The 27,466-nt window shown below is 41.0% G+C and overlaps 1 protein-coding gene across 1 annotated transcript; it reads left to right on the plus strand.

The window, feature by feature from the left end:
• RMDN1 (regulator of microtubule dynamics 1) lies at positions 1–26,956 on the plus strand. Its single transcript, XM_089679706.1, has 10 exons — positions 1–260; positions 4,631–4,748; positions 6,727–6,814; positions 12,888–13,047; positions 15,522–15,611; positions 19,089–19,144; positions 20,015–20,102; positions 21,006–21,036; positions 24,635–24,768; positions 25,921–26,956. Exons 1-10 carry the CDS (start codon positions 159–161, stop codon positions 25,969–25,971), a joined length of 918 nt encoding a protein of 305 aa, XP_089535832.1. The 5' UTR covers positions 1–158; the 3' UTR covers positions 25,972–26,956.
• Positions 26,957–27,466: the final 510 nt, after the last annotated feature.

The following is a 27,466-nucleotide window of genomic DNA, read 5'->3' on the forward strand; positions in this document are numbered from 1 at the left end:
AATGGGGAAGAGTGTTGCGGAAATGAAGGCAGACACGGCTGGCAGGCTGGACGGAAGTGGGGCATGAGTTGCAGAAGTGGGCGGGGACAGGAGTTCCAGTGTATGGAATGAGAGAAGAGTTAGAAGTGATCGCAGTTTGCAGGTAGCGGAGTGATAGGATGATGGCGGCCGGGGCTCGGGGCATTCTGCGGAGCTGGGTACAGCGCCTTCCTCCCGCCCAGCTCTCCGGAAGGAACTACTCCAGGACTGGACTCAGCCAGGTGAGGAGGCTCGGTGTGGTGTATGTCCTTCATCTCTCCTGATACCGACAAGTCTTGTGGAGAGTGTGAGGGAGCTGTGATTCCCCATCCCAGCATTACAGCCAAAGCAGTGTCATCCTATGGCAGGCCCCTCATTATAGGGAGGAGTGAGGGCTGCCCTCGGGGGCGCGGCTGAGCTGTGCGGGGAGGAGCGAGGGCTGTCCTCCGGGGCGCGGCTGAGCTGTGCGGGGAGGAGCGGGGGCACTGCTGAGTCTAATAGATGGTGCTAGAAGGACAAGGTGCATGCCTAATAGATGTCTTGCGAGTGCAGGGGAAGACCAGAGTACCCCCATGAAGCACAGAGAGAACATTCAAACTCCATGCAGATGTTGTCGTGTGGATACAACCCAGGATTCCCACTGCTGCTGCTGACCACTACACTTAAAGCAGTTCTCTGCTGGCAGCACACACTTTCATCACTTCTCATAACGTCAGCATTGTTCTAATTCCCCTCTGCGGCAGCTGAAAGCCAGCTTCTCCTCCCTCTTTCAGCTGCAGCAGGGCAGAACTACAGGGGACTGTCCCAGTAAATGCTGCCCCTTCTGTCCAGGTTCACCTTCCTTCTGCTTCTCAGTAGTGCAGCCAACTAAGGTGTTCCTTCCCTGCGCTGCTCTGCATATGTGGGAGGAGCAGTCTGGGGGTTTGCAAGGAAGGACACCATCTACCTGTCACCGGGCTGAGATTGGTGGGTTGCCGACCCCCACTGTAGAGGAAAGATGCTTAGACTTGCCTATGCTGAGGGTGCTCCGGTCCGGTTTGATCTCCCCAGTGCTTGGCTTCAGGCAAGAGGGGAGATCACACCATGACTGCAATTACATCACTCATAGACTTACTATGGGGCATATATTGTTGTCACCTCTCTACACTGAAGCTGGCACTGGGAGCCGATCATGTGACCGGATCGGAGTGCCCAGGGAATAGATATAGACCTCTTTCCTTTACAGGGTAGTCAGTATAGGGATTAGAATGGGGGTAGGAGCAGGTCTTTTAGTTTTTGATCGGACTTAGACTTTAAAACTACTGGATAGAAAAACATTAATACAGAAATATTTAGAGGTGAACTGTAGATATGACTCTCAATGTATAGTCACGTTGTTCCAGGAGCTGAATGCTGTGGCCTCTGTTATCTTTGGAGCATCTTTGAAGTTTAAAGGTTTCTCTGATAACAAAAGATAAGCATAGAAGAACAATCTACTAATGTATAACTAGAAAGTATAACTCCGAACATGCCGACCCTTTAACATGACCTGCTTCTAAACTTCTGTCTGTGAACATCTGCAAACTGTCCAACGTTTGTCCCAGCATTATTATTAATTATTATTGTGTTCCTGTAGTGAGAAATGTCCTTATAACTAAAGTTCCACTGTCCCCCACTGCGAGCAGGCAGGCTTTTTATGGCAGAAGACACATCCACTGGGGTAGATTTACTGAAACTGAAGCACTCAGAATCTGGCTCACCTGTGCATGGTAGCCAATCAGCTTCTAACTTCAGCTTGTTCAATTAAGCTTTGACAATAAAACATGGAAGCTGATTGGTTACTATGCACAGCTGTATCAGATTTTTCACTCCTAAGTTTTAGTAATTCTTCTCTGTTTCTTCTTCAATAAAACATACCTACATGTCTGCTCAGTGTTCTCCATCATGTAACCTGTGCATGCTTAGCTTACAGTATGGACCAGATCCCTGTGTGCCGGGAGGACTGGCTTCTGTGCATGCGCAGGAGAGACGTCATCCTGCATCAGCTAATGAAGATGGCTGAAGACCGGCAGACAAAAGAAGATGCCAGTGAGGGACTGGGACAGTTAAAAGAAATGTATATTTTGTACCCTTTAGTTCTGCTTTAAATATTTCTTGTGTCATCACCAGGCTTGTAAAACCCTTGAAGTGATTTCCTACTGATGTAGGCACGCCCTCAGAACTACACCCCCCTCCCCAGTAGCCCTTGTCTCACAATGTGTGCCAGGCTCTTTGGAGTCATGACATGAGCATTGTTTTGCACACATCCATGGCGGGTGGGATAGGGATAGCTGGATTGCTGTAGATCATCAGGCAAGACTGACAACACTATTTGGGATTTCTTTATATCAGGTACTTATATAGCGTCGTCAATTTACGCAGCGCTTTACATATATATTGTACATTCACATCAGTCCCTAACCCTCAAGGGGTGTACAATCTAATTTCTCTCACATTCATACATATACATAACTAGGGCCAATTTAGACAGGAGCCAATTCACCTACCAGCATGTCTTTGGAGTGTGGGAGGAAACCGGAGTATCCGGAGGAAACCCACGCTGGCACAGGGAGAACATGAAAACTCCAGGCAGGTGTTGCCATGTATGGGATTTCTGTACAACAAAGATATTGTGTTATCAGCCATTTGGGAGCTTGCTAAAATTCCGTAACTTTCAGTATTAAAGCTGATCTCCACATATCCTGTCATTTTGAAGTAGTTTGTTTGGACCAAGCTGGTCCAAAAAAACTATTTCCTTCATTTTGTGCACTGGTTGTAAGTACAGTACAGGGGCAGACTGACCATTCGAGCACTTGGGCACTGCCCAAGTACCCCGGGTAAGTAGGCGGGCCCATGAAATGCCCCAGGCACTCTTTTTTTTTTTTTTTTTTTTTTTTTTTTATAAGCTTTTTTTGAGTGTGCTTTGAGTGTGGGCAAGGACACGGGCCCCATGATCCCCTATTGCCCGGGACCCCATAAGTTGTCAGTCTGCCCCTGGTACAGTATGAACTTTGTAACTTTTGCTACATACAGTACACAGTATTGGGTTTTGGCTGTGAGACAGTGACTTCCCATCTTACACCTGGAACAAAATAGTCAGTCTGAGCAGTGCTCAGCCATTCATAGGCAGCTTTGAATTCTGTGAATGAATGCAAAGCTTCCCCTGATTGGCTGAAGCATGACATTATCAGTCTGTCCCTCTGAATCAGCCAATCAGAGGAAGCTTTTCTATTCATTCAAAGCTGCCTATAAATGGCAGAGCGTCAGACCAACTCTGCATTGCTTGGGGTGTGACACGGAAAGTCTCTGTCTCACAGCTTGAACCCACCACTGTGTACTGTGTGTAGCTGAACCTACATGCAGTACTTACAGTGCTTAGTCAGTGCAGCACTTGGTGAAGGGAATAGTTTATTTGGTGCAACAAACTATTGAAAGTGACAGGAAACGTGGAGATTGGCCTAATAAAGGGGTAAAACATGGGAAAATGAGCATGAACTTTTGCCTACATTCTGCACATATTGTACTCGCAATGAATAAAATACCATGTGTACGTAATATTATGTAAATTTATTGGTGATTTGTTTTCATGCTAAAGCTCTTCAAAGAGAAGCGGTCAGGAACTGACATTTGTAAGAATCTGAATCTTGACTGTCAAGCTCCTAGAATACCGTAGTTTACACCCCCAAACCTGAGATGCAAAGCTGCACTCCTATGTAGTCATCTGCTTGTCGGAGCAGAAATTCACTGTTAAGTTAGCTAATTTTTTTTTTTCTCTCTCGTTCAGCTAAAATCTAACATCCTCTATTCAGGCTTACATTATGAATGGATGAATCCATCTTCCAGGCTACAGGCAGTGTGGCCTGTCAGACTACCCAAACAGTGCCTCCATCTGATTACATGCAGGTGCTGTTTGGGTGACAATTTTCTGATGGACTCCTTCGACCCCAGTTGATTGAGCTTTTGTTGAACTGAGCAGAGCCAGCAGGGCCATACATTGGCTGTGTTTCCTCCAAGCCAGCAGGAGATTTCATTTCAGCAGTGTGTAGTTGGCTTTAAGCTTCCATGGAAGCAGGTAAAAAAAAATGTGCATTTTTATTTTTTGTCTGCAGGAGCCTGGAAAGCATTGCACCAACGATCAGTAGATCACTGGTGCCATGCAAGACTCCTGCACACCTGTCAGAATATCTGCTGGCAAGAAGATATTCTGACAGGAAGCTTCAATGAACCACAACGGTGCTCCACAGCTCCATGATAGTTCATTGAAAACTACAAGCCCACAGCCACTAAGGCTGTCAGAACTTGCAGTTCATTCATTCACGGAAGTCTGTGAATAAATGATGTGACCATGTGGGCGGAGCTTAGCACGGCTGCACTGTTTTCAAATTTGACAGATTGTATGGTGAAAATTCTCCCCTTACTGTCAAAAGAGGGGGGGGCGGCGGTAGCCGCAGCTACAGCTATGGGAACATGTTACATGTTTCACCCTAAAAACGGGTGGAACATGTACCAGAGGTGAACTTATCCTTTAAAGTTATGGGAAATTGGAAGAAGGTATTGGAAATTCACAGTTGATTCATTTTGTCCACCACAACAGATCCCAGTGAAGTTGACCTTGTTGGGGAAAGGCCTTGTCGTGTCATCTCTCTCATTCCTGGCCGTAGCATCGTACCGATGGAAGTGCAAGCATGCCGTTGTACACGCCAGCATTAAAGGTGTTTTATTTGTGGGGATTTGAACAATGAACAGAAGTCTAGTCTTCAGGTTTCTGTACGTAAATATGGAAATTAACTTCGGAATGGACTCAACTTGACTGGAGAAACTAGTGCTTGCCCTGCACTTGAAATCATTTCCTCTTTAGATCCTCTTGTTTTACTTTTTGTTTAAAACCTTCCATTTTTTTTTCTAATGGCATTCTAATAGGCTTAGAGAAGGCAGTGCAGAGAGCAGTGAATATACAGCGCTGAGCGAACGATTGGCGCTTTATAAATAATGTATAATAATATGTATGAAGTGCAGCCATCCATGGCAACCATTTGGAGTTTAGCGAATTGTAGCCAGATCTGTGAGGTGAACGTTGACTATTGGCTGTAAGTTACTGTACATTACAGATTAGTCCTTGATTTATAAAATACATTCTTATATTACACTTCATAACTACTGTGATCAGGCAAAGAGAGCCTAACCATAAGTGGAGCCCCCTTCCTCAAAACAAAATGGGTTCACCTGCTAATGGAAATAATTACTTTTTGTGGGCAGTCATTCATTATGTTCTTTTAACCACTTGCCTTCTGGTAGATTTACCCCCCCCCCCCCCCCTTCACGACCAGGCCATTTTTTACTATACGGTGCTGCTGCATTACTTTAACTGACAATTACGTGGTCATGCAACACTGCGCAAATGAAATTAATATAATTTTTCTTCACATAAATATAGCTTTCTTTTGATGGTATTTGATCACTACTGTGTTTTTTATTTTTAAATAATGAAAAAAGATCTACAAACAGATTTTTTTTTAATACTAGTAATTGTGGCGATCAGTGACTTATAATGGGACTGTTCTAGTGCGGTAAGCATTCGGACACTAGGTGGAATCTGACTAACTGGCACTGACCTCTCCAGTGACAGTAATAGAGTGATCAGTGCTAATAAAGCACTGTCACTGTACTAATGACACTAGGCAGGGAGGGTTAACATCGGGGGCGATCAAAGGGTTAACTGTGCCAGGGAGTGTTTTTACTGTTTACTGTGTGGTGTTTTGCTAGGGAATGTGCTGGTTTTTATCTTCCTGCTTTGCTGGGAGATAAAAACCAGCATATCCCCACTGCCCGGGGAAAGACCTGTGTTGTTTACATTCACAGATCTCATTCCTGTCAGTTGCTCCGCCGATCACTGGGTCCCTGCCATAAATCGCTGGCCCAGATCCAGTGATTGACATGTACAGGAGCCAGTGACCATGCGGGTAGGCGGGCGCACAAATGCGCCCCCTACCTGGAGATGCAGAATCATGTGTATGTAGTGTGTGTATGTGTATAATATATATATTCATTCATTCACAAATAGCTTCTATAGGGTGAACGGCAAGTGGTTAAACACCCTTCTGGTATCGCTTGTGAGAATAAATACAAAAAGTTATAACCCCATGCTGAAATCACTAATAAATAAATCACATAGGTGAGGCAAATGCTATAAACAGTATGCATATTCCTCATAAAATAAACAAGTCCATCAATCGCTGTGCAAATGTGATTTATTTATTGGTGTTCATAACTTTTTTTTTTTTTTTTTTTTGTATTTGTTCTCACAAAGGATAGTGCTGGGATATTTGAAATCACTTTTTTTTATTCTGCAGTGGAATAAAATAATTTTTCCAGCTGCTTGGGTAAAGGGGAGGTGTTTATCTAGAGTGCAGGTTAATATAAACTGGAATCCCTGACAAGCAGCTAGATGGGGAAATGGCCTATGTCTAGGGTGACATTACAGAAAGCTAGCACTGTGTAATATACAGTACTCAGGCACTTATTAAACAGTTGCCCTGTGTACGCTGCAATATACCTTTAGTATCTTAGCTATGGGCTGTCATAATGTTTGGCTGAGGAATAATATACGATAAATGTATTCATTTATTGCTTACAAGATAAAATGTCTGTTCAGATTGCACTGGTTTAATTGTTTGTTTTTCTCTTTTTAAGTTGAAGACACAAAGGAGCAAGCAGATTATCTTTATGACAGTGCAGAAACTGAAAAGCTTTATGAATTTCTGAGCCAGTTCAAAAACAGGTACGAATGGTTTATGCCCAGTCCTTTTCAAATCGTGAACATTCTAATAACATGTCATGGTGTTCTATAGAAGCTAAATGTAATATTAGTGTTGATTGGTAACTTGTTTAAGATAGATTCCAGGATGGGTTTCTAAAATCTGTGGTGTGGCTCATAGTAATCAATCAAATTTAAGATGCCATATTGGGTAACGTTTGCTGTTCTTCTTGAGAATTGATCTCCTCAATCATCTGGAATTATCACGGTTATCACCCTTTTATAAAGCTGGCCATAGATGAGCTATTTGGCCACATTCCAACATTGGAGGGCCCTGCAAGCACCCCCTGGCTTGACAGAGGTTGATTTAAAAATTGACCGAGCCAGGTGGATAATTATCACAAACAGTGACTGCACCCTAGCAAATCACTATTTAGCAGCTGTATTTAGGCCGACACTGCTGAATACAGTAGCTGCCAGTGGAGATTCCTTCATCCATGCTGTATAGCATGGTTCGGGGATTCAGTTGAATGGGAGAAAATTAAGCCATATTTGACTGACTAAATCCTATGCAGGGCTTAAAGTGATTGTAAACCTATCCACTGGGGTCCCCTGCTGGTGCTCCTAGCTCCTCCACAACTAACTCAACCCACCCTCCCCCCCAGTGCCCCTATACAAGTCATTTGCTATAGAGGCAGTCGTGCAAGCTCAAATTTGAGCTGTGCTGTGTGTGTCCATTGTCACACACAGCATGGCTCGGTCCTGCCCCATGCTCCCTCCTCACAGGCTGTGATTGATAGCAGCAGGAACCAGTGGTTCCAGCTGCTGCTTCCATGTCCACTGAGGAAAGAGAGAAGAGAAAGCCGCTGTTCTCAGGCACTGCACTGGATTAAGATTTGCTCAGGTACGTATTTAGGGGGATCCTATGCACAGATGTTTTTTATCTTAAAATGGAGTTCCGGCCATTTAGTTATTTTTTTTCTAAAGGCATTCATGTGAGAGTGGCAGCTTAGGCAATGCAAGTTGAGATCACCTGTACTTGTAATCCTTTGCTTTCCTTATAAAAAAAAATATTACTTACTGCACCCTCCTATTGTGAACGCTGTCATCTTAAGTGTGGGCGCCTAAAGCTGGCTCAGACATTCTTCTGGGAGATTGTGCAGCTGGCTACCCAGCATGCACTTCCTGTTCTTGCTCCTGCGCAGTGTGAAGAAGTGCTGCATTTTCTCACGCCTGCGCAGTGTGAAGGAGCGATCTCGCACCTGCACAGTGTGAAGAAATCCTCATGATCGTGTCACTTCCGGTCTCATAATAACGCAAGATTTTGGTATTCGTCATTCCCTAGGAATGCTGGGATAGATGACGCTGATATCCCAGAAGTCCTAGGGAAAACCTGATGATGTAATTGCCTAAGTGGCCGGGACCAGAAGTGGAGTCAGAAATTATCAATAAAAGGTATTTAGGGAGAAATTTTTTTTTTTTTATATATACTGTATATACAGTTGCAAGAAAAAGTATGTGAACCCCTTGGGATTACGTGGAGTTTTGCATGAATTGGGCATAAAATGTGCTCTGAACGTCATCTAAGTCACAACAATAGAAGAACACAGTCTGCTGAACATAATACTACACAAACATTAGATGTTGCCATGGTTTAATTGCACATAACATGTAAACGTTCACAGTGCAGGGAGGAAAAGGTATGTGAGGCCCTAGCTTAATGACTTCTCCCAGAGCTAATTGGAGCCAGGAGTGAGCCAACCTTGACTCCAATCAGTGTGATGATATTGGATGTGTTGCTGACACCTGTTTTGGGTTTACTGGTTTCAAGAAGCACTGTCTGATGTGAACCATGCCTCACAGAAAAGAGCTCTCAGAAGACCTACGATCAAGAATTGTTGACTTGCATGAAGCTGGAAAGGGTTACAAAAGTATCTCCAAAAGCCTTGATGTTCATGTGTCCACGGTAAGACAGACTGTCTACAAATGGAGAACGTTTAGCACTGTTGCTACTCTCCCTAGGCGTGGTCGTCCTGTAAAAATGACTGCAAGAGCACAGCGCAGAATGCTGCATGAGGTAAAGAAGAATCCCAGAGTGTCAGCTAAAGACCTACAGAAATCTCTGGCACATGCTAACATTTTTGTTGACACATCTACAATAAGGAAAACATTAAACAAAAATGGAGTACATGGGAGGACACCATGGAGGAAGCCATTTCTGTCCAAAAAGAATATTGCAGCACGTTTGACGTTTGCAAAAGAGCACCTGGATGTTCCACAGCACTACTGGCAAAATATACTGTGGACAGATGAAACTAAGATTGAGTTGTTTGGGAAGAACACACACTATGTGTGAAGAAAAAAAGGCCCAGCACACCAACATCAAAACCTCATCCCCAGTGTAAAACATGGCGGAGGGAGCATCATGGTTTGGGGCTGCTTTGCTGCCTCAGGGCCTGGACGGATTGTTGTCATTGATGGGAAAATGAATTCCAGAGTTTATCAAGACATTTTGCAGGAAAACGTACGACCATCTGTCCGCCAACTGAAGCTCCACAGAGGATGGGTGATGCAACAGGACAATGACCCAAAGCATACAAGTCATTTAACAAAACAATGGCTGCAACAGCACAGAATACGCCTTCTGGAGTGGCCCAGTCAGAGTCCTGACCTCAACCCGATTGAAATGCTGTGGCATGACCTTAAGAGAGCAATTCACACCAGACATCCCAAGAATATTGCTACACTGAAACAGTTTTGTGAAGAGGAGTGGTCCAAAATGACTCCAGATCGTTGTGCAGGTCTGACCTGCAACTACAGGAAACGTTTGGTTGAGGTTATTGCTGCCAAAGGAGGGTCAACCAGTTAAGTCCAAAGGCTCACATACTTTTTCCTCCCTGCACTGTGAATGTTTACATGTTATGTGCAATTAAACCATGGCAACATCTAATGTTTGTGTAGTATTATGTTCAGCAGACTGTGTTCTTCTATTGTTGTGACTTAGATGACGTTCAGAGCACATTTTATGCCCAATTCAAGCAAAACTCCACGTATTTCCAAGGGGTTCACATACTTTTTCTTGCAACTGTATCTCCAGACTGTGGAAAGGGAGACCATTGTCTTTCAGGGGAAAAAAAATTGCTGGAACTCCGCTTTAATGCAGAGAATGCATTAAGGTCAAATAAAACCTTCAGCCACTTTAAAATCAGGTTTTACCAAGGAAGCTCTTAGATAGGCAAGTCTTTCATGGTGGTGATAGAAACCGGGTTTGCAATTATATTCCTTTTAAACCTGTATTGAAATATAAAGGATTCCATTGCTGGCCTCTACGACTGAAGATACAGGTTTGTTGGGTTCCCTGCTGGTCCAATGTCGTAAGAACTTTCTGATTGACTGATCCACACTGTATGCAGAATAGGGCTATACTCTGACACTGAATTTCCTGATTCTCAAGCTTGTTCCATATCATTGTCTTTGGGATTACAATGCAATTAGCATTTTTGGAGGAAGCTCACAATGAAAGCCTCCTTATTTCTTCCAGTGTAGGTTTCCATTAAATGGTTGAAAATATGAATTGTGCTATGCGGACTTACTTTAAAAGGTAGAGCAACAGAACGGTCATTCTTTCCTTCAATAAATGAGATTTTCCATCATATTGGAAAGTCATCGTGATTGATAAGCAATTCTGTTACTCACATATACAGTACCATGAAGTAGTATTCATACCCCTTGAAATGTTTCTCATTTTGTCATGTTACAACCACAAACGTAAATGTATTTTATTGGGATTTTATGTGATAGACCAACACAAAGTGGCACATAATTGTGAAGTGGAAGGAAAATGGTAAATGGTTTTCAAAATTTTTTACAAATAAATATCTGAAAAGTGGGGCGTGCATTTATATTCAGCCCCCAGAGTCAATACTTTGTGGAACCACCTTTCGCTGTAATTAGTCTTTTTGGGGTTGTCTCTACCAGCTTTGCACATCTAGAGAGTGAAATTTTTGCCCATTCGTCTTTGAAAAATAGCTCAAGCTCTGTCAGATTGGATAGAGAGTGTCTATAAACAGCAATTTTCAAGTCTTGCCACAGATTTTCAATTGGACTTTGACTGGGCCATTCTAACACATGAATATGCTTTGATCTAAACCATTCCATTGTAGCTCTGGCTGAATGTTTAGGGTTGTTGTCCTGCTGGAAGATGAACCTCCTCCCCAGTCTTAAGTCTTTTGCAGACTCTAACAGGTTTTCTTCTAAGATTGGCCTGCATTTGGCTCTATCCATCTTTCCATCAACGTTGACCAGCTTCTCTGTCCCTGCTGAAGAAAAGCATCCCCACAACATGATGCTGCCACCACCATGTTTCAAGGTGGGGATGGTGTGTTCATGGTGATGTGCAGTGTTAATTTTCTGACACACATAGCGTTTTGCTTTTAGGCCAGAAAGTTCAGTTTTGGTCTCACCTGCCCAGAGCACCTTCTTTCACATCTTTCCTGTGTCCTCCACATGGCTTCTGCAAACGAGACTTCTTATTGCTTTCTTTCAACAATGACTTTCTTCTTGCCACTCTTCCATAAAGACCAGATTTGTGGAGTGCACGACTAATAGTTGTCCTGGGGACAGATTCTCCCACCTGAGCTGTGGATCTCTGCAGCTCCTCCAGAGTTACCATGGGCCTCTTGGCTGCTTCTCTGATTTATTGCTATCCTTGCCTGGCCTGTCAGTTTAGGTGGACGGCCATATCTTAGTAGGTTTGCAGTTGTGCCATATTATTTCTATTTTTGGATGATGGATTGAACAGTGCTCCATGAGATGTTCAAAACTTGGGATATATTTTTATAACCTAACGCTGCTTTAAACATCTCCACAACTTTATCCCTGACCTGTCTGGTGTGTTCCTTGGCCTTCAGGATGCAGTTTGTTCACTAATGTTCTCTAACAAACCTCTGAGGGCTTCACAGAACAGCTGTATTTATACTGAGATTAAATTACACGCAGGTGGACTCTATGAAGTGGAAGGAAAATGATATATGGTATAATTATGTGCCACTTTGTTGCTCTATCACATAAAATCCCCCCCAAAAAATTTACGTTTTTGGTTGTAACATGAAAAAAATGTGGAAAATTTCAAATGGTGTGAATACTTTCTCATGGCACTGTACTTTTCATTTTGTATCATTCACACAAGCACCCCTACAGTGCTGTATTGATACAATCAACATTTCTGTTGGAAAGATTGATGTGTTTGTCTAAATTTGTGTGAAAAAAACTAAAAGCATGTTGCTTGAACCCCAATTAGAGCTCTGTGTTTTTTAATTTTGTTATAAGTGGCAGCAGTGCCTTAAATCTCACACTGCAGATATACAGTTATGAAGTTGTAGGCAGTTTTGCCTAGACACACTGCCATACCAGGAAATGCATTGCTATTTATAAGGTGTCATTCAAGATGAAAAGCAAATCTTCACTTTCTGAGTCCAGGTTCACTTTTAAAAAAAATAATTTGAGGGTTAGGGACTGATGTGAATGTAAAATATATATGTAAAAGTGCTGCGGAAATTGACAGCGCTATATAAGTACCTGAAATAAATAAATCTGTCTCTTATGCCACAAGAAGAGTTACAAATCATTATCTCTAGCCCTGAAGGAGATTTGAGGCCCCCATATTCTAAGAAGATACTTTGCTCTAAACCACAGGTGTCAATCTGGCGGCCCTCCAGCTGTTGCCAAACTACAAGTCCCATGAGGCATTGCAAAGATTGACAGTTACAAGCATGACTCCCAAAGGCAGAGGCATGATGGGACTTGTAGTTTCACAACAGCTGGAGGGTGGCCAGTTTAACACCTCTGTTCTAGACTCTGCATATTTATGAAAGTTTAGAGAATCTTTGGAAAGTTCTGCCCAGATTTTAAAACCGTAGCAGGCTTAACATCACCACTTTCCACCATATTGTTTATGGTCTGTATGACCTCTAGAACAGCCATTGTGTTCCATTTGTTAATATTGTTTCACTGATTTTGAAAAAAGGATTTTCACCTGATGCATGCAATTCAACTATTGTGATGTTCCATTATGACATACTCACTTCTGTTTCTTCAGTGAAGATCCTGAACTTCTTTGGAGACTTGCCCGGGCCTCTCGAGACCTGGCTCAACTCAGCAAGACTGCCCCTGATGTTAAAAAACGCCTGGTGTATGAATCCCGAGACTTGGCTAAGAAAGCATTGGAACTGAACGAGTCCTGCTCACCAGCTCACAAAGTTGGTCCAAACTGTTTTATGTCCAATCTATAAGCAATATTGTTATCAATTCATTACTATGTAAAAGGTCCCGTCAGATAACATTTTTAAACCTAACATAAAACTCTGTAAAAGATGATTGACCTTTGCCAGGAAGCCAGCGAGACATGCTTACCAAGTTGCCCCATTCATCCTTTTCAGATTAATGCTGTAAGAATTATTGGACACCGTACACTGAAGAGGGCTGTCTTTACTTACCTTTGAGCTGTTAGCTGCTCTGTGAAAACTTTGCAGTTTTCCAACAAAAGTTTAAGGGATATAACCATGCCAGCATGATATGGATCTGCTCCAGTTGAGCATGCCTGATACCATTCCCAGTAGAGGTTCATACAGAATCTATCATATAAGATGCTCAAAGAATTCTATCTGGGAGCATTTGATTCTAATTGGAGATGTTTCAGAACTTCAACTCTCTCACCCTTTTGCTAAGCTTAGACCCAGTAAAAGCTCATACCTATCCCACATGGCCATGCCCTGTCCACTGCTCATGGAAGGGACACCAGGGACATAGACTGTTAATGTACGGCAAACTAGTTTCTAGCTCTATATTATTGATTTTTAAAGATTCTTTCAATCTCCAGCTACACAATAATACTGTTGCCTCGAGTTGCTACATTTTACTTGAGTGAATGCATTTATGCCAAGCACTTGCTTTCTAACAATGATATATGTTAGGAAAAGCATATCTATCTTGCTGTTTATATTTGCCTTCAGGAGATTAGTCACTAAAAGTTGTTTTCCACTTTCATCTATACTCCCTGTTCTATCTATACTCCCTGTTCTGTCGGCTTCAGTATAACTTAAAGTTAGGCAAATTGTAGTTTTTGGCTTTCTAGCACAAAGCAGCTTCAAGTCATATTTGCAGGTACACTTTATTGCCAAAAGTATTGGGACGCATCACTTGGTGATGTAAGGCTTGGATGCAGCTGCCTGGCCATTGTGCTAATCTGAAGGCCGCACGAAGTTTGTAGGTCTTTAGCTATTGACTTGCAGACAGTTGGCAACTTCAGTTCACTGTGTGCATCAGCATGCGCTGACCCCGTTCTGTCATCCTATGTGGCCTACCACTTCGTGGCTGAGTTGCTGCTGTTCTCAGTTGCTTCTAATTTGTTATAATACCACTAACAGTTAAGCGTGGAATATGGACTAGCAAGGAAATGTCATGGATGGACTTACTGCACAGGTGGCAACCTATCACAGTACCACGCTTGAATTCACTGACCTCCTGAGAGCGACCCATTCTTTCACAAATATTTGTAGAAGCAGTCTGTATGCCTAGGTGCTTGATTTTATACACCTGTGGCCATGGAGGTGATTGGAACACCTGAATCCAATGATTTTGAGGGCTGGCCCAATACTTTTGGCAATTTAATGTATCTGTCAGTAATTTTTTCAGAAGAACAAACATTTATCTACATCAGACACATCCAGTCTATTGTTTTAAAGTGACTTGAAGTGCATTTGATAACTGGAGACTCGAAGCTGACAGTGAGCACACGCTTACCGCAGAAATTACGGCTGCCATGGACAGATGTGTTAAAACTCACCCTTTTTGTCAGTGCACATATGCATTACCTGGTCTGCAAGAGGTTTTTGTTGCTGTGTCCCTGCTGAAGGTTCACCCCTCTATTAGTACTGGTGACTGTTGTCACTGAGAAAGACAGAACAAATATCATATTTCCCATCACATTCTGTAGTGGAGACAGTGGTCAGCTAGACCTATAGTGAAGGGCAGTCATACATAAATGTCAATTAAAAAAAAAAACACAGAAAAACCCAGTGGTTTTAACCTTTCATGTTTTAGCCAGAATTAAACAAGGGTTTGCTTTACTTTACCTTTTTAAGTTTCTCTCTTTCTTTCATTTTTTTTTTCCTTTCCGTCCATCAATCGGGTTGCGGCACAAAGGTTGAAGGCAAGGCAACGTGTGGTCATTGTGTAAATGTCATATATTGTAGTGTTTAAAGCAGAGCTAAGCTCTCCAATACTCTACAGCCAAGGTAGCTGCCATCTTAGCCTTTGTTAGTTAAATCAGTTGGTTTAGTTTTGCTTGTAAATAAAAACTTTTTATAGCTGTCAGCCAGCCTTGCTCTTATTTATGGCTGTAAGTCTGAACTAACATATTGGAGTAAATTTACTAAAACTAGAGCATTCAATCTGGTGCAGTTGTACATGGCAGCCAATCAGCGTCTAACTTCAGCTTGTTCAATTAAGCTTTTACAATAAAACCTGGAAGCGGATTGGTTTCTGTGCAGAACTGCACCAGACTTTGCACTCTCCAGTTTTAGTAAATGAACCCCTTTGTATTTATATGGAATATAGCTAGTCAGCTGGGTGTGTTTAAGAAATATAGGATGACTGGTAGCTTATAACATTTTATGTCCCCACCTCTTCCCCCAACTATTCCTTTTAATATATTTATCTGTTTCTGTTGCAGTGGTATGGCATATGCCTCAGTGATGTGGGGGATTATGAAGGCATAAAAGTGAAAATTGGAAATTCATACACCATAAGGGACCACTTTCAGGTAAAGTACAGCCACAGCTAATGAAAAGAGACCTATAAAAGCACTGCAGTGACTGGTCCAATCTGCACAGTTTAGGTGAATTATTGCAAATTGGCAGTTTAGAGGTTATAGGGATTCTCTCTTGTGGAGATATACCAACCCAGGTTGGTATCGATTAAATTAGACAGCCAATGTAGTTAGAACCACTATGGCACAGAATATTTCTCAGTCAGCGACTTTCCTAATCATGAAGCTGATGTGGCATCTGCAAGATGTATAGAGAAGTGAAGGACGTTAGATGAGGTCAGACATGTCTCCTATGAAGGGAAGTCTTTAAAAAGTCTGTCTCCAAAAAAAAGAAAAAAAAAGCATGGCTACCTGGTTAAAAAAAAGTTTTAAACTTTAATTTTCAGCAAATTGTGAGTGGAATTCTCTCAAAGAACTCCGAGACCTCTATCAGACACCTCCAGATAAAAGTAAAGATAGAGAAAAATATATTTGCTTATCTTAATCTAAGGCCCCTTTCAGACAGGGTGGATCCATCAGCGGGGGATCTCTCTGCTGGAGGATAACAGATCTCTGCCACTCTGCTTCTGTAGAGCAGCTACAGACACTGCCTGCTGACTTCAATGGGACAGTTGAATGGAAATGGACCGCCTGTCTGTTTCCACCCGATTGTCATCCAATTCACTGGATGGATGGGGAACGGATCCTCATCAGTCTGTTTTTGGTGTACAGGATCAGATTGGACTATTGTCCGCTGACACCCACCGGTCTATAGAAGTCTGTGGATGAACTGATCGGGTCTGCCTGCAAAACGGACAGGCGGACCCCATCAGCCCACTTGTGTGAAAGGGACCAAAGTGTTTTCATTTATTAAGGTTTTTCATAATTACAAGTTATATTTTTATTCATTCTGCCTGATCAAACAAGGACTTTAAAAACTTTAAGTTAACAAATCAGTCACAAAGACATGTCCTTCATGTGTAAATTTGCTGAAGGCAGTTGAACTCATAAAGGCCTCACAGCTGTTTGCTTCATGTTAATAAAGCTTTTCAAAACCACGGCCTGTTCTTTTTATATCAATATTTATCTGTCTAGTACACATTAAAAATTCACTGTGCAGTTGCATTGCTCCACGTTCATTTTGCACCTACCTGTAAGGTTTTGCAAAGGGTTGAAAGCCCCAATTCAGGTTAATGAAAAAGTTCTGTGTTTTCTAAATGCTTCTAGGGCCTATGACTTGTGTCTGCAACAGTATTGTTTGTTTTTATTTTCAGTTTCTAATGGCTGTAGAACTGCTTACTACAGTTGTGTTCAAAATAATAGCAGTCAGACATCACTAACCTGATCAATCACTGTTTTTGGTAGAAATGATATTTCTACATGGCAAATAATTTACTAGCAGGTATAGTAGAGTAATAGAAATCCAACAGACCCAACAGTCATGACATGCATGCTGCTGATTCTGTGTAATTGAATCACTAATTGAAAGGGGCATGTTCAAAATAATAGCAGTGTGGACTTCTATTAGTGAGGTCATTCATTCTTTGAAAAACAGGTGGCAATTATTGCCCTTATTTAAGGAAGGAAGGCAGTAAATATTGTACATGCTGGTTACAGTGCATTTCTCTCTGAAATTCTGAGGAAAATGGGTCGTTCCAGACATTGTTCAGAAGAACAGCGTACCTTGATTAAAAAGTTGATTGGAGAGGGGAAAACATATAAAGAAGTGCAGAAAATGATAGGCTGCTCAGCTAAAATAACCGCAAATGCTTTAAAATGGCAACCAAAACCTGAAAGACGTGGAAGAAAGCAAAAACTACCATTTGAATGGATAGAAGAATAGCCAAAATGGCAAGGACTCAGCCAACAATCAGCTCCAGGAAGATCAAAGAAGGTGTAAAGTTCCCTGTGAGTACTGTTACAATTAGAAGATGCCTATGTGAAGCCAAGCTACCTGCAAGAAACCCCTGCAAAGTCCCACTGTTGAAAAAAAAGACATGTGCTGAAGAGGTTACAATTTGCCAAAGAGCACTGACTGGCCTAAAGAGAAATGGCGCAACATTTTGTGGACTGATGAAAGTAAGATTGTTCTTTGTGGGTCTAGTGGCCGGAGACAGTTTGTCAGACGACCCCCAAACACTGAATTCAAGCCACAGTACTCTGTGAAGACAGTGAAGCATGGTTGCGCAAGCATCATGATATGGGGATGTTTCTCATACTACGGTGTTGGGCCTATTTATCGCATACCAGGGATCATGGGTCAGTTTGAATACATCAGAATACTTGAAGAGGTCATGCTGCCTTATGCTGAAGAGCAAATGCCCTTGAAATGGGTGTTCCAACAAGACAACGACCCCAAACACACCAGTAAACGTGCAACATCTTGGTTCCAGACCAACAAGATTGACGTTATGGAGTGGCCAGCCCAATCCCCGGATCTTAATCCAATAGAAAACTTGTGGGGTGACATCAAAAATGCAGTTTCTGAGGCAAATCTAAGAAATAGAGAAGAACTGTGGAATGTAGTCCAATCATCCTGGGCTGGAATACCTGTTCACAGGTGCCAGAAGTTGGTTGACTCCATGCAACACAGATGTACAGCAGTTCTCAGAAACAGTGCTTATACAACTAAATATTCATTAAGTGATTCAAAGGAAAGCAAAATCTTCAAACATTTTTCAGTTTATATAGTGAATGTTTGAGTTTGTAAAGAAGAATACAAACACTGCTATTTTTTTTGAACAAACTAATATTCACTTTTCTTCAATTTGTTTTAGAGCAGTGGTTCTCAACCTGGGGGTCGAACGACCCTTTCACAGGGGTCCCCTAAGACCATCAGAAAACACATATTTCCGACGTGAAAAGAGCAGCTACTGTGTAGAAAGCAGCTGCTGTGTTGAAAGCAGCTACTCTGTTAAAAGCAGCTACTGTGTTGAAAGCAGCAGTATTGGAGGTAAAACGACACTCATGAATTATAATTACTGGGTAAATAATTTTATGTTTGGGGGTCACCACAACATGAGGGACTGTATTAAAGGGTCACGGTATTAGGAAGGTTGAGAACCACTGTTTTAGAGGAACACCACAAATGTGATATATTTTTCTTCATGCGTTGATTTGGAATAGAATGTGTAGTGTTCCCAATGCATTTGTGTGTATGGGAATAAAAGCTATTAAAAGGATTTTGAGCTTTATTCACTTTTTTCAACACACTATTATTTTGAACGCAACTGTATGTGCCTCTGAAATGCATCTGTCTGCAGGCATAGCCACATGAAGTAGTATTGAACTTCAAAATGATAACCTATTGTGATTCTCATTGGATTTGATCACTACATCTGCTGGTCATTACTTTCTTTTAAAAATAAAATGTCTGAAGTCGGGTTGTAATTTATTATAGTGCATTTTGCAGACCATATTTTTGCTTAACACATTCAAAAGGGTGAAATTCAGGTTGGTAAACAGCATTTTAACTCTTAATATTCTTTGCAGAGGGCCATTGAGCTTAACCCAAAAGATACCACGACCATTCATCTCATGGGCCTTTGGTATGTGATTTTCTGTGAACATTCACAATTGAGTTAGTTACAGCAAATGTTTGTGTTGCAGCATAGAAATGGATTTTAACCTGCACTTTACAGTGATATAGGTATGAATAGAATCTGACTAATGGCTGGTTTAGAAACTTAAGGTTTATTATAACATTCCATATTTTACAAAAAGCTCAAGACATTAGAGTAAAAGCTCCCACCTCCTGGGCTATCACATATTCTCGAAGGCCAATAGCAGGCAATACCTGCAGATATGCAGCATGGACATGCACAGTTGTGTTTTCCCTTCAACCATGCTGCCATATTGCCAAAGGCACATTTTATGTTCTCAATAATTTGGAAGCAGACACCACTTTTTTTTTTTTTTTTTTTTTTATAACATCCTACAGAAGGTGCTGGTAAGACATCACCTCCTGGAAGCCCAGTACCTCAACACTAGCAAGTACTTAAAGAATGGCTGCCGCTGCATTACAAGCACTTCTCTGGCCACCACTGAAGCATTTATACACTGCGCATCATCAACGAATAGTCCCACCAATTAGTACAAACTGCTGCACTGTGTATGCTGTGCTAGACATTACATTCCCCAGACTGCTGAACTCTGCATTGTTTTGCACATTCAAAACACCTGGGAGTTTTAAACAGATTTGATATTTACCCACTTCAATTTGCTGTTTTTGTGGGGTTTTTTTTTATAAGGACATAGAAGTAATAGACTGATTGTTCCCAGCACCCCATCTGTTTTACTTCTATATATTAATACACTGACTTAGTCTTTGGGTTTTACTGGACCAATGATGGATGTATTGCTGAACCCCTTGCTCAGTGCTCATACATAGGTAATATGAGTGACTTTGTACCTTACAGGTGTTACGGTTTTGCTGAGCTGCCCTGGTATCAGACTAAAATTGCTGCAGCTCTGTTTGCATCTCCACCATCTGCAACATTTGAAGAGGTAACATTGCTTAGAACATTAACAAGGCTGTGACACTGCTAATGAATATGTATTTTTACAAGCTGCTTAATGTATATCTAAAGCTATTTTTTTTTCTTTTTAATGGAGGGAGCGATGAGAAATTTAAAAACCTGTGAAGTGTTTATTGCTCTGTCACCACTAGGGATTTACGCTCTATTTATGTATCTTAGTGATCATTGCCACTGAGACTGAAAGTGAGGAAATTCTAAAGTTGGGAATTTTGGATTTTGCTTGCTATGGTAATTGTTATGGCAGAAACAACACTGGAATGTAAAACAAGCTGGGTGACTTTCTTTCAACTAATATTCCATTGCAATTACTAAAGGCTGGTTCAAGGAATTGATCTGATCAAGGGGAGTGGTGTTCACAAAGTTTTTTTATTCCTTTTGTGAGGCAATATTTCAGTTACTGTGTCTGGACCAAACTACTTAAAGAAGTACTTTTAAAGGGGAAATTGCAATGCTACATACATTTGTTTTGAACAAAACCAGGAAGGATTACATTTTTTTTCTTTTTGCTATTTTGCCACCAAGGAGATTTTCCCACCTTTTTCTTCCTGTGTAGGTAATCTGAGATGGTAAATGAGCAAAATCTAAAATGATGGGGGGGGGGGGGGGGCACAAGCAGTAATAAAACCTTTGTTAAAGAATATGGGAAAGAAAACTTATTTTGCACTGTCCTGCTATGTCTGTCCCCATTTTGGAAGATCTTCTCTAGTTGACACCACAGGAAGTTAGAAGTCTCCCCAGCAGGGATAAGATAGCCCTACCCAACTCAAACCAAAACTGATCCTCCTCCTATCATCACAGTTTAAAATACTACTGGCAGGTTCTTGAGGAACAACATGTCTTTGAGGTTAACAAGTTTCTTCTTTTCTTTCAGGCCTTAACATATTTTGAGAAGGCTGAAGAAGGTAATTTATACTTAAAAATTGGTTTATTTTGTTTTCCTTTACAATGCAATAGCATTGATATTTTAAAGTTCAGTTACGCTTCCTGAAAGGTTTTAACAAGATAAAATTAGGATTTTAAAGTGAGGAAATAGTATGACAGCACTTTTTTCCCAACACATTTGCAGTAGCAGAAACTGTATACATTATATTTATTAGGACTTGGGTGGGAGGCTATAGCAGGGTTTCTCAACCAGGGTTCCATGGGACCCTAGGGTTCCTCCAGAGGTTGCTAGGGGTTCCTTGAGCAATTTCTGCCTCTCAGATAAGTTCCCACTGACACTGTTGATCTTTTTAGCTATCTTTTAAGGGGGTAATTCTTCCCAATAATCACAAGTATAATGAGCATTCTTCCCACTGATGTATCATGAGTTGTAGACAGTCATTTTTACAGGGGTTCCCTGAGACCTGAAATTTATCTTAGGGGTTTCTCTGTCTCACAAAGGTTGAGAGACTGTTTTAAAGGGTTTAAAAAAATAAAAACAAATTTTTCACTGGGGACCGGATTTAGCAGCCCTGTATTGGAAGCATGGTGTTTACAATGTGCTACAGTGCAGTCTGTAGATTGCAGCAGAATCAGAAAGCCAGGAGCGGATTGATTTAGACAGCTGTGTCGTTGTTCAGCACTGCACCACAGTGTTTAATCCTGGTTCAGATTGGTGGTGGAGTTTACCGCCTCTCTGAAAAACTATCCACTGCTGTTTTTTTTCCCAATCCCAAGGGGGATTTTGCAATGCATTGGCTGATATGTATAAAATGTCAGATAGATATTAGTCCAGTCCATAATTAAATAGATATATAAATGAATAAATAGTCAAGGCTCAGGTGACTCAATTAATCCCAGTTGTATAAAATTCGATGAGAGGCAGGGAACAGATAAAATGCGCACTCACCAGATGCACAAAGGTATTGCGCAGTATATTGTCAAATGGAGGTATGCCAGGGATCCCTCTTAGGGTGGTGTTAGGACCAGCCCATGAACTGGATGATTATACCAGTTGTCGAAAATCCTTGAGATCTTCCATGCGCCTTATATACTTGGATTAATTCACTTTGGACTATACGTTTCCTTTATCACTATATATGCATGTGTGGTTATGAAGGAGTGATGCATAAACTCTTTATGGAAATTATAATGTTTGCACTTTATTCATGCACTTCATTGGTCACACATCGTGACACATTGAAGTCACATGATTTGTTTATTTGCACTTTATTATATATACACATTGTATGCATTATCTCAGAAGTCTATGAAAAACTTAGTTTTGGTGTAAGGAAGGGTTGAAACAGCTGATTGTTATTAATGCTAGCTAAGGAGAAGTTTACTTGCCAGGTACAGATTTTTAATGCTGGCTGTGTTTTCACAAAGAAGCTTCATCCCTGCTTCCTGTTCTGATGTCACTGGTGACACAAAGCAAGTACAATCTCTCCAGTGGGGACACAGCAATAAAAACCAAAGTTTTAACCCTTCTCCACTCTACCAAAATTAACTTCACACACACTGGAATTTGTTGAAAATGGAGCAAATTTTAGTTGGAATATCGCTTGTTAAATCATGCGCTGGCCTTACTGCTTTATACTCCCAACTCGCTGTTTTGCCCTGAGCTGGAAAAATGTCATACCTGGACATCAATTTCCTTAGTGTTACTAAACTAACTACAGTAATATCACTCTGTATATGCAGTAAAGCCTGCTTGGTATACTCAATGTGGAATCTAAGGAGTTAATCCTCTGCATTGTGTAAAAATGCTGTTTGATCCTGACTTCTCTGATCGTCCTCTTCTTCCAGTGTCCCCCTCTTATCTCCTAATAAGACGTGTGGAGTTACTCTGCACATGCTCAGTTTAATGTACATTGCTAGAGAAGGATTTTTTTTTTCCCTTCCTTGGGAGATTGCATGAGATTAGCACAGGGCCAATCAGCACTGCCCAGACATAGGTCAGGGGTTTTGCATCCTCCTAGAGCATAGAGAAAACTCCTCCAAGTTTTAACCAGTGCTTGGGTGGACACTGATAGAAGTCACAAGACTGCTCCTGTTGATGAGAAAAGGTATTTAGCCGTTTATATTTACTAAAATAATTATACTTCCATGTTGTGTACTGTAGGAGACCAGATATAGTGAATGTAGGGTCCTGGGTTTAGTGACACTTTAACCACTTCCCGACCGGCCGTTGCATATAAACGGCCGGACGGTGGCAGTGCAGGGTCGGATGGCCGTTTATAAACGGCCTCCCCGCACCCTGCTTGTGCGCGCTCCCTTGGAGTGTGCAGCACCGCGATCTGGTGCCCGCTGTGTCCTCCGGACACAGTGAAACACCGATCGGACGGGACCTCTGTACGAGGTCCGATCATGTGATCACTGATTGGCCAATCAGTGATCACATGCAAAGTAGTAAGCAAGATGTCACTTGTGACATCATTGCTTACTACGTGTGAAATCTGTGAATGATCACAGAGGTCACATGGTACAAGGCTATTCACAACAGCCTTTTACCATGTGACAAGCTGTGACCAATCACAGCTCACTCAATACTTCTCAATGAGTGCAAGAATGCACACAGAGAGAAATGATTGCTTTTACACCCATATAGGATGTAAAAGCAATGTGTAAAAAAACAAAAAAAAAAAATCATCACCCCCCACAAGTAGTACAGTGTCACCACGGTGACACTGTACTACTAGGGTGACAGTATGTAAAAAAAATAAAAATTAAAAATATAACAAAATAAAAATGTAAAAAAAATGTTTAAAAATTTTAATTTTTGGTTATAAACTAATTTGGATTTTTTTTTTTACTAAAAAACAATGGAATACATTTTGGCAAAGATTTATGATGAAATATTTATTTGCAAAATTTTATAAAAAAACACTTTTTCTAAATTTTTGGACATTTTCATTTACATGGCAAAAAAAATAAAAATCCCAGCGGTGAATAAATACCACCAAAATAAAGCTTTATCTGTCTCAAAAAATGGTAAAAAATTCATTTGGGTACAGTGTTGCATGATCGCGCAATTGTCATTCAAAGTGTGATAGCGCTGAAAATGGCCCTGGTCAGGAAGGGGGTAAAAGTGTCCGGTCTGGAAGTGGTTAATGCAGAAATAAAAAAAAAAAAAAAAAGTATAGGCAACACTGTGGTGTTACTGGGGTTCATGGTCCTTAGTTTGAATCCCAGCTGGGTGTCTATCTGCATGGAGTCTGCACTTTGTTCATATGCTTGTGTGGGCTTACTCCTACATTCCAAACACGTTGGTAAGTTAACTGGCTCCTGTCCAAACTGACCATAGGGATGTGTGTATGTGAGATAAGGACTATATTTGTAAACTCCTTGAGGTCAGAAATTGATGTGAGTGTACAGTAAGGTATACCTGTAAATTATGTAGCACACATTACTATTTTCCTGTAGAGGAAGTTAACAGGTCATTTCTTATTGAAGACCTTGCACTATTTTACATTGCGACTAACCTTTAATATTTGAAATTATTCATTCTTTAAATACATTAATATGAAACAAATACCTGGATGTAATTTGTATGGTAATGTCTTCATTTTATTACAGCTGATCCAAACTTCTACAGCAAGAACCTTCTGTACCTGGGAAAAACTCTCTTACAGCTGAAGAATAAGGAACTAGCCTTACATTGGCTGCGTAAAGCTAGAGATTATCCTGTGCGAACGGAAGAAGATAAAGAGGTATGAAGTGTACGGTCACCAATATACAGCTTGTGACCGCAATAGTGCACACCACACTGATACAGAAATGTCTGTAGTTATATCTGCCATCTCTGTGTTGAGGTATCCTTTGTGCACCACTGGCTGCATTCCGGCCTGCACTGAGAATTGAACACTGGGGGGAAAAAAAAAAGTGAGCTCAGTATATTCCCTACCATACTAGTGTGCCTCAGTGATGGATGAATGTCTTTTCTACAACTCTGCTGTGTTAAGTTTGTATTTAATTTCTGGTATCTTTGTCCCTCATTTAAGACTCTTCTCTAAATCAGTGCTGTAATTTCCTCTGGCTTTTGGAGTCCTGCATCTGGATCCCACTGGACTGGACTCGCACAGATAGCCTGAAAGTGACCATTGGGCTCTGCTTTTCCAGACTTTTTTTCTGATAAAACTGGATCACTTTTCAGGCCCAGAGTTGTTGGCACTGCCTCAGAACTTGCCGTGTCTCTGAAGCCACAGACTATCTTGGGAGAAACAGCGATTTCTTTTCAAACATCTGATGTGGCTCCTACCTATTCAGATCTTTACTGATTGCAGCGTTAGACGTCTGACTTCATAGGTGGGCACGGCCGACCATTGCACTGCTTTCTCACAGTGAGAAAAGGTCCTACTCTGTAGCTGCTGTCAGAGGACAAGCTTTTCCACTCAGGATGTGGCTGCTTTAGAAATAGAAAAAAATTGTGACTTTTGCACACGTTGTACATGGAATGCATTCAGCTGATAAAACTGAAATGAATTCTAGAACTGTAAACTGAAGGTTCAAATTCTAGGTACATATAAATGTAATGAAGATGTCCACATGGGCTCACATCTGGTATTCTACTATAATCTATAGTAGTGTACAATGTTCTTAGATTCACATATACTGTGTTGTAAATGCTCTTTAAAAAAAAAACAAAAAAAACATTACAGTGAAAAATTTGTCTTACTTTGGCCACATGTGAAAATGGGTGCATTAGGAAAGTACTCATTAAAAAGTAGTGAGTGGAGTACAATGGTCGTGCCCCATCTGTGAGAATAAGTACAAAATCATAACCAAGATTATTCAGTGATCTATTACAGTTATATGTATTTCTATTAATGTTATGCTCACTGTATTACTGCATTTTATTACAGGTCCACAAAGATGCCACTGATCTTCTGAAGTCATTAGGAGAAAAAGTCTGATACTAGATGAACCTGCTAAATAGGAGAATTCCACTTTGTGAATGGAAACCAACTTATGGGAGTCACATCCCCATGGCACAGAGCGGTGATCTATTGTTAGATGTCATCAGGCAGGGAGACCTACATTGTGACTATACATTACTTTTGATTTCATATGCTTGAACTTAGGAAAATTAAACATAACTTTACATTCATAAGGCAAAGAACCTTGTGCGAAAACCCATAACAAACTACTTGCATTGATATTCAATGCAAGTATTTGTGCAATGTAAAAATGTGTTTAATGCTTTTAGGGTGTTTTTATTAGGACTGTATGTTTTGAGTGTCATAGAAGGCGTAAGTTGAAATTGAATGTAGAGCGAGGCTTTTTTTTTTAATGGTATACTTAGGTTCCATTCCATGCTATGCAATTGCACAGAGCAGGTGTTTTTCTGGAGTTACACTGCTGGTGCTCCAGGTTCCTCCTCTTCTACTGGTGCCACCATAGAAAGCTGTGTGTGAACTTGCTCCTGAGCTGGGCTCTGTATGTCCATGGAAACACATAGCATGGCTCAGCCAGGCCCACTACTCTCTGGATGTGACCTACAATGGCAGGAGACAATTTCTCCTGCCGCTGTCGGCCAAGTCTGGGAGCAAGGGGGGAGAGAAGTCCTGCAGATAAGCACAGTGCTGCATTACAGGACTGAAGTGTTTAGGTATGAGAAAAGTGTGTTTTTTTGTTTTTGTTTTTTTTTTTAACCTTGATGTATAGAATGCATTAAGATAAAAAAAAACACCTTATGACTTTAGAACTACTAAGTCTTTTTCCCTTCTGTGTTTGCGGTCATATAGCACATTGAAAAGGTCTCTCTCTTCATGAAGTATATGGCAAATGTTGCAAAGGCCAGAACCCCTTAGGAAACCCATTTATGTCCTAATATGATGTTAAACTTTCACTTGATCCAGTTATTGATCAGCGTCTCAATAAATGGTATTCTTTGCCTTAGCCCTTTTGTTTTCTTTTCTTTGTTGCTAATGAGCCTTGTGGTTTAGATTTCCAAAAGGTAGTAATTATTGAATACCATTTACATTTTTTTTAAAATAAATAAACTGTAGTGTTCAGTGATTACACATCAGTTTCTGAAATGATTTGCCCTTTATAGCAGTTGATGTTTAGTATTCTGTCACCTTACTGCATGAACAGTACATTATGGTTTGAAAAGTGAACTTTCTGCTTACTCTCCTATTGGTTGGCTCAGTGCTGATGTACAGAGAATTGCAAAAAGCTGGCAGCAGCACGTGTGTAAAAAAAAAAAAAAAATTACGGATAAGTTTTCTTTTTCTGACAATATAACTGCATTAAATGGTGTCTTTCTTGCAGGCTGGAGCTCAGAGTTACACTTATATATTTTAGATGCTGGCTCTGGCCCCAGTGTACCTAGCATTATCACTCTTTCACATCTTCAGGAACAAGTCCTAATAGGATCTGATAAGGTCAATAAGCTGTGACAGCAGA

This window comes from Staurois parvus, unplaced genomic scaffold (genome assembly GCF_062004578.1).
Source record: "Staurois parvus isolate SC_StPar_1 unplaced genomic scaffold, SC_StPar_1.0 ptg000230l, whole genome shotgun sequence".
NCBI lineage: Eukaryota > Metazoa > Chordata > Amphibia > Anura > Ranidae > Staurois > Staurois parvus.

What these genes read in the sequence shown, in the direction of transcription:
- RMDN1 (XM_089679706.1), top strand. Translation starts at nt 159, where the DNA reads ATGATGGCGGCCGGGGCTCGGGGCATTCTGCGGAGCTGGGTACAGCGC. An exon ending in CTGAGCCAGTTCAAAAACAG is followed by an intron (nt 6,815 to 12,887) that starts GTACGAATGGTT and finishes CTGTTTCTTCAG; the next exon opens with TGAAGATCCTGAACTTCTTT. An exon ending in TTTTGAGAAGGCTGAAGAAG is followed by an intron (nt 21,037 to 24,634) that starts GTAATTTATACT and finishes ATTTTATTACAG; the next exon opens with CTGATCCAAACTTCTACAGC.